Raw genomic sequence first — 14305 nt, forward strand, 5'->3', positions numbered from 1 at the left:
ACAGAACAAATTCATACCTTGCGAATGTCGCACACCCAAATCTCGTAAAATTTGTTTTAACCATTTTAATTCACACATCACTGCTGCCATAGACCTGTACTCCGCCTCCGAGGAGGATTTTGACACCGTAGGTTGCTTCTTAGTTTTCCATGACACCGGGGAAAAACCTAGCAACACAAACCAACCAGTCAACGACCGTCGAGTTAAAGGGCAACTCGCCCAATCAGAATCACACCATCCTTCAAGCCGCAAAGCACTATCCGACCTAAGAAGTATTCCTTGGCCCGGATTCTTCTTCAAATATCTAACCACACGAAGGGCAGCCTCCCAATGTTCTTCTCTCGGACTCTGCATAAACTGAGATAATATATGAACATAATACACAAGATCTGGTCTAGTCACAGTTAAATAGATTAGGCGGCCAACAAGCCTCCTATACTTCTCGACATCTTCCAACAATCTTCCTTCTGCGAGAGCTAACTTGTGATTCTGTTCCATCGGAAAATCTGCAGGCTTAGCACCCAATAATCCAGTCTCAGAAATAATGTCAAGGGAATATTTCCTCTGAAAAATATAGAAGCCCTGTTTGCTTTGAGCCACCTCAAGGCCTAGGAAGTATTTCAACACTCCCAAATCTTTCATCTTAAAACAATTTCCTAAATATTCCTTGAATTTCAACACAGCATTTTTATCATTTCCTGCAACAATAAAATCATCAACATAGATCAACACATTCAACTGCAATTTATCTTTGTTCAATGTGAACAAAGAATAATCTCCATAGGACTGTTTAAATCCATACTTCTTCAAAGCTGCAGTCAATTTAGCAAACCAACATCTCGGAGCCTGCTTCAGACCATACAGCGATTTCTTCATCCTGCACACATAGTCAGAATTGTTTTTATTGAAACTAGAAGGATTTTTCATGTAAATTTCCTCCTCTAAGTCTCCATGTAAAAACGCATTGTGCACATCCATCTGATGTATTTCCCAATTCTTCACAGCTGCAACTGCCAGAATTGTTCTAACCGTTGCCATCTTCGCTACTGGTGCAAACGTCTCATTGTAATCTATGCCTTCAACTTGGTGATTACCCAAGATTACTAATCTCGCCTTCAATCGCTGTAGGTTGCCATGTTCATCTCGCTTCTCAGTATACACCCACTTGCTACCTAGAGCTTTCTTCCCAGGCGGCAGTTTCTCAAGAGCCCATGTGCCCTGCTCTTCTAGAGCTCTAATCTCAGCAGCCATTGCATCTCTCCACCCTGCATGCTTCATAGCCTGTTTAAATGTTTTAGGCTCATGAACTGCTTTTATAGCTGCAATGTACTTTTTATGCTTTTCAGAAAAACGTGAGCAATCAACAAATATGTGAGGGGATAAGGAGTACCTGAGGAAGATGATGGAGATGTGACCGTGTTGGATGAACTGTTTTTCCGGATTGTATGAGTCACATAATCACGCAATTTTATCGATGGTATTTTTGGTCGCTTCCCTTTACCCAACTCCTCAACCCCACTGCCCTGCTCACGCATGTTAGTAGCCACCTCCTCTTCACAATTTTGGTGCTGCTCCTGTACACAAACAGCCCCATCACACACACTAGGCTACTGTAATTCTCCTCGGCACTGTGTGCTGTCCAGTCCAGCACCTGCTGGCTCACCATTGAGCTGGACAATAGCAGCTGGACTAGGAGTAGTCCCCTCCACAGGCGGGCTGCGGTCTGGCCCTTCATGCCACGACCTGGCTGTGGAGTCTGCTGTCCGTGGCTCTTCTCTCCCACGCACACCCATGTCTCCAAACAACCACTCATCATCATCACTGCCATAAGCTTCCACCATATGTGAGGGACCTGCCTTCGAAGTACTCTCACTCACAGGGGTATTAAATGGGAATATAGTCTCAAAAAACCGCACATCACGCGACACAAAAATTTCTTCGGTGTCTAAATCAATCACTCTCCACCCTTTTTTCCCTAATGGATACCCTAAAAAAACACACTTTCTACTCCGACTCGAAAATTTATCACCCTTGCTCTTTTGATTATGTGCATAACACAAACATCCAAACATACGGAGATAATCATAAGATGGTGGTTTATTGAACAAAATTTCAAACGGGGTTTTATTACCAAGCAATGGTGTCGGGGTTCTATTAATCAAATGACATGCCGACAAAACACACTCTCCCCAAAATTTTAATGGCAAATTTCCCTGAAATCTCAAAGCCCTCGCAACATTTAAAATATGTTGATGTTTTCTCTCAACTCTCCCATTTTGTTGTGGGGTTCCCACACACGATGTCTCAAATATTATGCCTTGGGTACAAAAATAATCACGCAAAGAGTTAAACTCCGTACCATTATCACTCCTAACAGTTTTTACTTCTTGATTAAATTGTCGTTTAACCATAGCAATAAAATTCAAGAACATCCGTTCAACATCGGTTTTATTTTTCAATAAATAAATCAAAACATCTCTAGAGAAATCATCAACTATTGTTAAAAAATAATGTGCACCACACGAGGAAGGAGTTTTATACGACCCCCACAAGTCTATATGAATAAGTTCAAAAATACGACTTGCATTATTATCACTAATTGGAAAACTACATCCAGTTTGTTTAGCACGAGGACAAACATCACATGCTTTATTATTATGTTTCCTAGAAGAACTACTCACAATTGGAAGCATCTTCAATACCGTCTCTGAGGGGTGACCCATCCGTTGATGCCATAAATCGAACAAAGATTCTCCATCGACCGCAAGAACCTTCACTTGAGGAACACCACATAAAAGATACAGTCCATCTTCACGTTCAGCCACACCAATCACCCTCCTCGTCTGATGGTTCTGTATAACACATATTTTGTTAGTAAATTGCATCACACACTTAGATTCATCACTCAATTGAGTTACAGAAATTAAATTGCAAGTTAATTGAGGAACATAAAGAACATTATCAAGCTTTAAGCCCCCGGGCAATATCACCGTTCCCAATTGGTCTGCATTTGCCGATTTTCCATCAGGCAATCCAACGGGACAGGTTTGTACTCGCTTCATATCTTTGAGTATCGACAAATCACACGTCACATGATTGGATGCTCCCGTATCAACAATCCAAGGGATAGTATTTTCCTTACCATGTAACTGCCTAGTTTTTGGATTTAAAATATCCAATATTTGCTGAATTTGGGTAGCATTTACCCCAACTAGGCTCGCTGCATCATCAGAGGACATCTTTGAGTGTTGCGTGTTATTCGAACCACCAGCCACCTTATTTGCACGCACGTTCTGCGAAGAAGAGGAAGAAGGAGCAGCCACCGTGCCACTGCTAGCTGTGCGTGACCCACGACCTCCACTGCTACGCCCTCCACCTCGGCCACGACCTCGTCCGCCACGACCTCTATCTCCCCACCATTCGGGATAACCATGTAATTGAAAACAGCCCTCTTCATCATGGCCCTCCCGATTACAATGATTACAAAATTTGTCACTTTTATCCCCTGATTTATGTTTCGATCGGGCATCCAATCGAAAAGCACTCACTGTGTCTTTATTGTCCTTGAGCGTAGCACCATCACGAAGCCGCTCAGTCATCACAATATTTTGATAGGCAATGTCTACCGACGGCAAAGGTGTTTGAGCAAGAAGATGAGTTCGAATGGATGCATAATGATCATCCAACCCGATCAAAAAATAATGAAGGTAGTCTTCTTCCCGAATTTCCTCAACTTGAGCAACTATATTGCAAGTACACTTCCCACACCCACACTTAGGCGCACGTATGAATGTGAGAAGCTCCTTCCACACCTTCGAAAGACGGCCGAAATAATCAGCCACAGACTCATTGACACCTTGCTTGCATTCACCCAATGTGGTCTTTAATTGGCACACACGGGTACCACTCACCACGCAAAATCGATTCTTCAGATTTGTCCACAAAATACTAGCATCATCATAGTCACCAATCGTCGAACGCACCTTTGTATCAAGGGTATTCGTGATCCACGACACTAGCATAGATTGCAAAGCAATCCAATCATCAACCTTAGTATCGGGTTTATTTGGTTTGGCGATAGTTCCATCTACAAAACCAAATTTTCTCTTGGCCATCAAAGCCCTTCGAATAGCCTGTGACCATTCATCATAATTTTCACCACGCAATTGAATAGGCGTGATCACATTACCGGGACTATCACTCGACCCTAGGTAATAAACTAAATCAATCGGAGTTTTCTCACCCATGTTTTACTGAATAAATCTCTCGGAAAAAAAATTATAAGGTTTCAACTTTGGCTCATGATACCATGTCAAATTGAGCTCAAATTCTTGATCTTCTCATTCATTCATATGATATATTTATACAGAGATTATACCTTGGGGAACAATACTCCTCACAAGATAATATTCACAAGATTACTCACAATATATTCTTTCTTATCACAATATATACTATCTTATCCTATTATAAGATATATTCTATCTTATCAGGTATTCATTTACCGATCACGTACAAAGGTTATGTAACATAGCTGATAATGTACTTATTGTGGATCCAGGTGCTAGGAAAGGAGTTGTTCAACGTACTTAGAGAAAAATGGGGATCGAGTTTTGACTCAATCGTGTCGGAAAAAATACGTGCGGTTGCCGGTGATACTTCTGACGAGAACTTGGGACTTTCTGATGATCAGCTAAATGAAATGTCCAACGATATAGATATAGTTATTAACGTAGCCGCAACCACAAGATTTGACGAAAGGTAACGGTTATTTCTGCAATACTAATTTTTTCAATTATAATTAAGAAACATTTTGGGAATCGATACTCCACATGTGTTAAATATCTAATAATGTGAAATTGAACTAGGAAATATTACGAGTACAAATTTGAAATTTACGATAGTCATCTTTAAGGGCGGTGTCCATTCTACACCCATTTATGAGCACATTGGCCGAAATTTAATTTCTGTTAGATTGGATCTAGTAAAATCAAAGATAATGATTAATGAGCCAAATGTTGCTTAAGGTTGTGTCAGTCCAACATCAACATGTACTTGTTTATCACAAAAAATGACTTAATTAAGATGTGTACATATCAAAACATGGTTTGAAATCTGCAATACTAATAACGACATAGATATAGTTATTAATGTAGCCGCAACCTAGTTTTGCGAACAAAAATATATCGATTTGTGGACAACTATTTTTTGTTGTAAAAATGAGGTATTTACGGGTTTTTTTTTTTTTTTTTTTTTTTTTTTTTTTTTTTTGCTAATTTTGAGCTCAATTCGGTACCTTTAGGCTTAAAATGGCCCCCTAAAACCTTAACCAAATATTTTTCGACACGTAAACCGATAAAAAATTAAATTAGTTTACAATTTATAATTTATAAGAACTTTTGAACTGCGATTTGCAATTTTTTTTTAAATGACTGCAATTTGTAAATTTTCCTAAGAAATACTGTAAGAAATATACATCCTTATAAGGCCCTGTTCTCTTCACCTTAATTTTGCTGAACTGAAATTATTTTTACTGAACTGAAATTATTTTTACTGAACTGAAATTATTTTTGCTGAACTTAAATTATTTTTATTGAAGTTATATTAATTTTACTGAACTGAAATTATTTTTACTGATTTTCTATTATAATTCTTCTTTAAGAAAACTGAATTTTACCGAACTGAAATTATTTTTACTTAATATTTTTTTTTTTAAAAAGTGAATAGAACAGGGCCTAAGTTTATGCGTACATTCAAATTACAAAGGGTTGATGTTAAAGATCACATTTGGCATGTTATTAAAAAAAACACAATCTTATCATTCTTATGTGATAAGAATCATAGTAATGAAAACAAAATGAAATGAAATTTAAGAGAATTAATAAATGTTATAATTATGGATATAATAATTTAATTTTGTCTTGCGTGGTTATTAATCAGTATTCCCTCCGTCTCATTTATTGGGATGTATAGCTGTATTTAATTTTTGGGTAGTCATAATTAAAGGCCTATTTCTATTTAAAGAGTCTACTTTTAGATAAAATTGCACTCTTTTTTATGAGTTGTCATCATTTTTCTTTTATTTTTATACACTTTTGACATTATTTCCCAACATTTTTTCTCACCACCTCTTCAATAATTACCAACTATCTTTTCTCTCTATCTCTTTCTAATTCTTCATGCATATTTGTACTCTTAGTCGTTATTGTTAATGAATCTACAACTTTCTTAATTCTTGTGGAAAAAAAATCTCAAATATGCCCACTAAATAAGGAACTATTTATGGAAGTACAATTTTAAAAAATATAATCTACTAGTTATTTAATTGGAAAATTTGTCAAAAATAACACCACCTTTGGCCGGTCTTCCCGTAATAGCACCACCTTTTGATTATTCCAGAATAACACCACCTTTCACATGTATTTGCCAAAAATGAAACAAAAAACCGGTAACCTATTTTACAGGTAACCCTGGGACACGTGTTCTAGTTTGATTGGTTAACTTATTTATTTTTATTTTTAATTTTGAAAAAACTTAAAAAAAACAAAAAAATTAAAAAAAAAAAATTAAACCCCTTCCCACATTCCCAGCCCTCTGCCCACCGACATCCACCACCCCCACCAGCCCCATCCAGCTTCCCCGTTTCCGATTTCGAGCTCCTCCCTTCCTCGTTCGCGATTTCAGCCCCCACCTCTCCTCCCCGTAGCAGATTCAATCCCCCCTCCCTTCATCGTCCCCAATTTCAAGCCCTTCCCCTTTACAAAACCAACATTTTCGACTGTTTATGGTTTCGGGGAAGGAGATAGGTGGTAGGGGCCGGAAATTGGGAAGGGAAAGGGAGGGGGTATCAAAAATGGAGAAGGGATGGGTAGGGGCATCGAAAATTGGGAAGGGAAGGGGGCTAGAAACGATGACGGGAAAGCGGTGGTGGGTTGTTTAAGGACGGGGAATGGGTGGAGGGAGGGGGAAGGCCGGGGAGGTCGATCGGCGGCGAGGATGGGGAGGGGGAAGGGCGGCGGCAAGGATGGGGAAGGGGAAGGGCGGCGACGAGGGTGGGTAGGGGGTGGGGGCTGGGCAGCGGGGGCTAGGTGGTGGTTTTGTTTTGTTTTGTTTTTTTTTTATTTTTTATTATTATTTTAACTTTGTTATTTAATTAATTAGGTTTTTTTTAAAAAAAAATTATATAAAAAAATTGACCAATGACATTGTGACACGTGTCACAGGTAACCTGTAAAATAGGTTATCAACCGGTTTTGTTTCATTTTTGGCAAATACATGTGAAAGGTGGTGTTATTCTGGAATAATCAAAAGGTGGTGCTATTACGGAAAGACCGGCCAAAGGTGGTGTTATTTTTGACAAATTTTCCTATTTAATTTTATGTAATTTAAAGATATTATGCTATAAGTCTACAACAGATTTTAGTTAATGGATGGTTGTACTACAATGAATATTACAAATTGTAGCAATTACAAAGTTTCAATTAGGATCGTCCGTTTTTGATATTAAAACCAACACCATATCTTTAGTTGACTAGGTAGTTAATCTCTAAAAATTAATGTAGAATTTACGGATAAATTAATATTAATCTAGATAAAATTAAATTATCATATCTTTAGTGTAGAATTTAATATTAAAATCAACATCATGTCATTTAATTAATGTAAACAGATAAATTAATCTAGAAAATTAATATATTGTAGTATCTAACCCTTCTATAATTTTTGTCCTGAAATTATATTGATAAAGTAGCTCGTTTACCTAGTCTAATCACTTTAAAAATTAATGTAGAATTTAATATTAAAACCAACACCATGTCATTTAATTAATGTAAACGGATAAATTAATCTAGAAAACTTATACATGTAGTACCTAACCCTTCTATAATCTTGGTCCTGAAATTGTTATGATAAAGTAGCTCGTTTACCTAGTCTAATTATCTCCTAAAAAAGCTTGCCAAAAGGGTGTGTTTCATTTAAAAGAAAACAGAGGAAGTACATAGGATATTGAATCAAATAAAATTTTCCTTCATAAAAACTACGATCGTCGAGTAGATCTTGCACTATGAAACATCTCCCGTTTATAACACTGGAAAATACAACATTGTTGGAGAGACAATCTAACAATCTTTTGTAGCCGTGAGGATGTTTTCCTTCTAATTCATTTGTCTGTATTCGAAAACTTGATAATTTTTTCACCAACGAAATAATTTCACGACAATCCATTAGATCTAATATCATGGATTCAAAACTAAGAAATTTCTCCCTCGAAAAGAGGAGATAAACCTTATCTTTCGAAAGAGGTCGAAAAACCCTTGTCTTTCGAAGGAGATCAAAACCCTTACTTTTGAGGGACAAAAATTTTTCCCAAAAGGAGGAAACATTATTGTAAACCTAAAAAAAAACCTAAAAAAAAAAAAAAAAAAAAAAAAAAAAAAAAAAAAAAACTTAAGAAAAACAAGGATTGGGGCTTTTCATCGATTAAAAACGATGAAAGCCCCTTTAAAATTCAACAATAGAGGTTAGGGTTTTGGTGAGAGGAAGAAGGAGAGAGTTTTTTTTATGTTTAAAAAATTTTATAGACATTTATAGAGAATTTCATTTATTATCATTTATTGGAATTTATTCTATCTTGCATTGGAATTTGCTATTAGCTTTAATTCTTAATGCTTTTATTAGCTGAATTTTGGGAATGAAAAGCCTATTAAATAGAAAGAATAGAAAGCAAACAAAAATTAGATAAGAGTAATGTTATATGTACCCCTAAGGGTTATATATAATCATTAATTACATTCTTGAAAGTTGTATAAAATTAAAAATTCATGACAAAAATACGCATAAATCATTGTAATTAGTGTTTTTTTTTTTTTTTTTTTTTATAATTTTCTTAATTTATATTATTTCCTAGTCTGTATTTAATGTTTATACGTAGCTCTAAGGGCTATGTATACCATTTTTCATTAAATAATTACGTGCTCCTTTTAGCAATTGGTTGTGAGGTTTTTTGGCCTCTTCAACCGATGATGGGCTCTAGCCCGTTGCACTTATGGCCTACCCTCATGGACAGGCCTAAACATACGCAAAAGGTTTTGTTTTTTTTTTTTCGACAAAGAAAAAGGTTTTGTCGTTAGTACAATATAATTCATTGTCATTAGTAAAATTATCATTTAAATAGTTCCTCCGTCCCTAATTCAAAAGTCTCTTTCTCTTTATTATGTGAGTAATAAATGCTAGATTATTAGAAAGAGACTTTGTATTAAGGGATGCAGAGACTACAATCTAATACCAAAGAATACTATTGTTAGAGTCATTTTAACTCGAGATATAAGAGGCAAAGAATTTCTCAATCGTAAATGCTAATGACGTATTCTTTCATTAAACTAGTTGTTGGCCCAGGCGTTGCCCCGGGTCATTACATGTTTGAAGTAATAAAAAATGAGTTAAGCAAATTGTTAAATAGTGGAGTCTTCTACATGTATAGGAATAAGATGATATAGTATTTGTATTAGATCCATAAATTTTAATAATTTTCTACTTAATTAAAAACACTAACGTTCATCATTAATCTTCCCTAAAGTCTTAATATATAATTTGATGTACATACTACAGCTAATACTATTTTTTTTCAATTCCACTAACTTAATTTGTAAATAATGCTCACTTCTTCTTCTTCTTCCACATATCCTCTCTCTTTATTTCAAACAGGTTAATAACTTCATCATATGCTACAACATAACGAACTATACTTACTTGTCATCATGTCCCTTTTTTTTTTCTTATTTTTTGTGGACATGAATCATGTACATGTTGAAGTGACATTATAGGTACTTGATTTATGTTGAACGTACATAAGATATCAACAACCTATTAAAGAAATCAGTTAAGATTTGGATATAATATTGATGATTATTGTTGTTTACCTTTTCACTTTTGCATGGTTGTTTCGTCCATCCTTTAAGTAATGTATATCCAATCTTCCTCTCCATAACAACACCCACACAAAATACTATAAAGTAGATCAACCATTCTTGATGATCTCTCTGAGCTTTAATAATAGAAGCTAACGTATTCTATTCTAAATTGGAATATAGAGGGGTGATTAGTAAGGATATATGAAAGAGTTATAACTTTCTAAACATTTATTTGAGGGGAAAATAAAATAATTTAATGAGGTTAGAATTGGTGATACCATTGACGTTAAAACTACAAAGAACCGAGAATATATAATAATAATACTACCTATGAAGGTAAAATAATGATATAATGTCAGATTATAATTTTTCAGTTACAAACTTAATTAGTATGAGTTAGAATTGGTGATGCCATTGACGTTAAAACTACAAAGAACCAAGAATAATAATACTACATATGAAGGTGAAATAATGATATAATGTCAGCTTTTATTTTTTCAGTTACAAACTTAATTAGTATGAGGAAAATTAATTAGCTTTTCCATTATGTTATTATGGACAATGTAAATTATAAATAAATTTTGGGCAATTTATTAAGACCATTGAATTATTAAGCGTAAATCACGGAAAAAACAATATTATTTTGCTTGAAACAATTATTGAGTGTTGTTAATTTTTATTCACTGTGTGAATATGAATAATAAATGAATCAAGTAATAGCTCATGGGAGTATTACTATGATTATCACATTAACATATAATCCCTTATATGGCGCTTTGTCAATTAAAGTAAGATGACACGTGGCAAAAGGAGTGACATATGGCGGAATGATAATCCTTCCCTTGAGTTTTAATAAGAGGGCTTCCAAACGGAGAGTTGTGAGACAATTAAACTATATCTCGCAAAGGCAATGTAGGCATTTCAGACGTCATTTTAGAAATGTCTCATTGAGCTATTAAATAGTACCACTGGAGTTTCAGTGAAACAAAATACACTTTTAGTGGTATAAAATATAGTTTCAGTGGTACTAAAAAAATTCAATTGAAGTTTAAGTGGAACAAAATATAGATTCAGTGGTAGTGGTCTCTATAAATTTTTGTTTGTTTTACACGTGAACATATGTCTGAAAAGTATTAGTGGAGCCCACATTCCCTTTTTCACTCTTCCCATCTCTTTCCTTCATTCTCTCTTGTACCTTTTTATTTTTTTAATATTTATGAGACATTTCGAGTTAAGCATATTAGTGACTTTTTTTTTTCACCTTTAAGGACTTAACATTAACTTTCCGGTGATAATTTAAAACAACTAACCCAAGGTGAGTTAATCTTTGGTTAAATGTTTTTTTTTTCCTGATTGAACTTTCTCACTTATTATTTTATTATCTCCAATAAAAAGCATTTTGGCGCAAACTTTTTCCCTGTTCTTGAAGCGGTGCTACAGTTTGGCTAGGGGATTGACGAAGGCGATTTTGGGTAAATTCACGGAATTTCGACCCGATTTTGGGTAAAGTTGCAAGGTACGCCCGTTTTTCATATATTCGTGTATTTATTTTGTGAATAATGCAAAAGAAATTCGTGGGTTTGTTAGGGTTTAGGGTTTTGACGAGAATGATTTTGATCAAGTGATTATGTTTGCTAAATTTGATATTGTTGTTTATGAAATTGTTGGTTGTTGTCTAGATGTTGTGATTTGAATTGTCTGTGTATGACGACTTGGAAGGAATTGACGAACCCATACCCTAATCTATGTTAGCAGTAAACTTTTGAAAAACAGGGTAGTATATACGGTGTTTGGAATTTGGTATTTTGGCTCAAACATAATTAAAATAAAGAGCAGCAATTGAGCAGGGCAAAAACACTTAAAGAAACAACTTTAATAAAATATATTATCTAAAATCCAATAATGCTTTTTTGCCACAAACTTCGATTGGTTTAGAGTAGTAATGCTTTGTTATCTTCTGTTGCATGTATGCTACTAGTCTACTACTATTGTCTATCACTTTCAGGGCTTGTTATGATAGCAATCTACAAGGATATACATGCATTTGAATCATTTTGGAAAATTTTTATGCAAGGGAAGTTTGTATGTATTTAATGTATCCCTCAATTGGGTTAGAGCAAAAATGATTAAGGGATAATTAGTTGTCAATGGTTGACATTGTGATTAGGATGTTGTTAGACAATGTCATAACAATGACAATGCTTTTGTAATGATCTGAACTTGAAATTATTAATGCAATGAATGATCTTTTTATTTTATTTTTGCTCATTTTTGTTTGATATTTGGTCAATATTTTGTGTTGTTGTGTAGAAAATATGGATATCCAACCTTGTATTGTGCTGCATCATGGGGGCAAGTGGGAATACAATCCTAATCTTTGTTACATTGGTGGTCAAGTAAAATTAATCAATGATATTCCGCTTGATTTTAATGCCACCTACTTTAAATCATTGATTGATTCACTAGGCTATGATAATGTGATAAAGCTCCATAATTGTGACCCTTTGAAGAATCTTCAAACAGGAGTGAGATTCTTGGCATATGAAGACTGTACTTTTGCTAAGTTCAAGAGTCTTCTAAGTGAGTTCAAGATAATTTATGTGTTTACTGAGCATGATGATGAAAGGCATAGGGTCTGTGGTAATGCTACACCTAGTTTTAGAGCTGGTGGGACTATTAATCAAACCCATACACTTGTACAACCATTTTTTACCACAAAACCAGTGCACATAGAACACCAACCTGCTGACTATATTGAACATGAAACTGAGACAACCAATTTATTCAATTTGGGGGATGATATTGATTATGATGAGAAGGGTAGTGATGAGGAGGATGTAGAGGTGATAGATGCTAGAGAGAGACTTAAAGAAGCAAGTAAGGTTGAGCTTGAGTTTCTGAATGAGCTAGATTCTTTGAATAGAATTGCTGGTAGGTTAGGAGACCGTAAGGGTCAAGATGCTGATCATGTTGATGATGGTGATGCTTCATCGGAGTATGAATCTTTGTCAAACTCTGATGATGATGATGATGATGAGTGTGGTTTTCTATTGCCACAACCTGGTAAGAAAAAGAAAAGAGTCAGCAAACAAACTAGCCATTTACCCTTTCCAACACACTCAGAAATAGAGTCCCCTTTCTATTTAGGACAAAAGTTCAAGGATATTGTGGAATTGAGAGAAGCTATTACCACTTACTCTGTAAGCATAGGTAGAGATATAGAGTATATAAAAAATGACAAAACAAGGATAGGGGCAAAATGCAAGGCAAGGGAAAGGGGATGTCCTTGGTACTTATGGGCATCAATGAGTGGCAATGGGACATTAAGTGTGAAGACTCATATCCCGCAACACAACTGTGGGAGAGTAGCAAGAGTGAAAAGAATAAGGGCTACATGGATTGCTAGTAAATACCATGGTAAGTTCAAAATTAATCCATACTTGAACTGTCAAGAAATTGTTGACACTATATGGTCTGAGTGGGGGATCAAGATTTCACTTTGGATGGCTTTGAAAGCAAGAAGAATGGCTCAGAGGTTGATATTAGGTGAATATAAAGAACAGTACTTACTCCTTCACAGATATGCTCAAGAAATTCTTAGGTCTAATCCTGATAACACAGTGAAGTTCCAGTTGAATAACAATGTTTTTGAAAGAGTCTACATATGTTTTTCTGCTTTGAAAAAGGGGTTCCTAGCTGGTTGTAGGCCCTTTTTTGGATTAGATGGCTGTTTTTTAAAAGGTCCTTATGGGGGTCAGCTTCTTGTTGCTGTTGGCAGAGATGGGAACAACCAAATGTTCCCAATTGCCTTGGCTTGTGTTGAAATTGAAAACACAAAGACATGGACATGGTTTTTGTGTTTACTTGCTGATGACTTAGGTACAGCTGATGGTGCTGGTTATACCATCATGAGTGACCAACAAAAAGGGTTGCTCAAGGCTGTTGGTGACATATGGCCTAGTGCAGACACAAGGGTTTGTGCTCGACATGTCTATTGTAATTTTAGGCAGAAATTTGGAGGTAGTTTGCAATACAAGAGAGGGTTTTGGAAAGTGGCTAAAAGCACAATAGAGAATGATTTTACTAGAAACATGCAGCTCTTCTCCTTAATGCCAGTTAAAGCAGGTGAAGACTTGATGAAGAGAAATTATAAGAAGTGGGTGAGGGCTTTTTTGACTTCACACTAGTAGAAAAAACGCATTAGGCAGCGGTTCAAACCCGGTCTAAGGCACCGGTTTGAACCGCTGCCTATTTGAGGGGTGCCAAAAACCCCCTATTTGGCACCGGTTCAAAACCGGTGCCATAGGGTTTAATAGGCACCGGTTAACCGGTGCCATAGGGTACAATAGGCACCGGTTAACCGGTGCCTAATACTGCTCTCCCGCCATTTTTTTTTT

At 35.7% G+C, this 14305-nt stretch overlaps 1 protein-coding gene across 1 annotated transcript in view; it reads left to right on the forward strand.

Annotated features, from left to right (window-relative positions):
* The window catches only part of LOC145636760 (alcohol-forming fatty acyl-CoA reductase-like), a 44293-nt gene that overhangs the window by 9412 nt on the left and 20576 nt on the right, over window positions 1-14305 (forward strand). Inside the window, exon 4 of the mRNA XM_081688314.1 lies at window positions 4535-4761. Within this exon, the coding sequence (XP_081544440.1) occupies window positions 4535-4761 (227 nt within the window). The remainder of the gene's footprint in view (window positions 1-4534; window positions 4762-14305) is intronic.

Source organism: Chenopodium album, chromosome 6 (assembly GCF_948465745.1).
Source record: "Chenopodium album chromosome 6, dcCheAlbu1.1, whole genome shotgun sequence".
Taxonomy (NCBI): Eukaryota; Viridiplantae; Streptophyta; class Magnoliopsida; order Caryophyllales; family Amaranthaceae; genus Chenopodium; species Chenopodium album.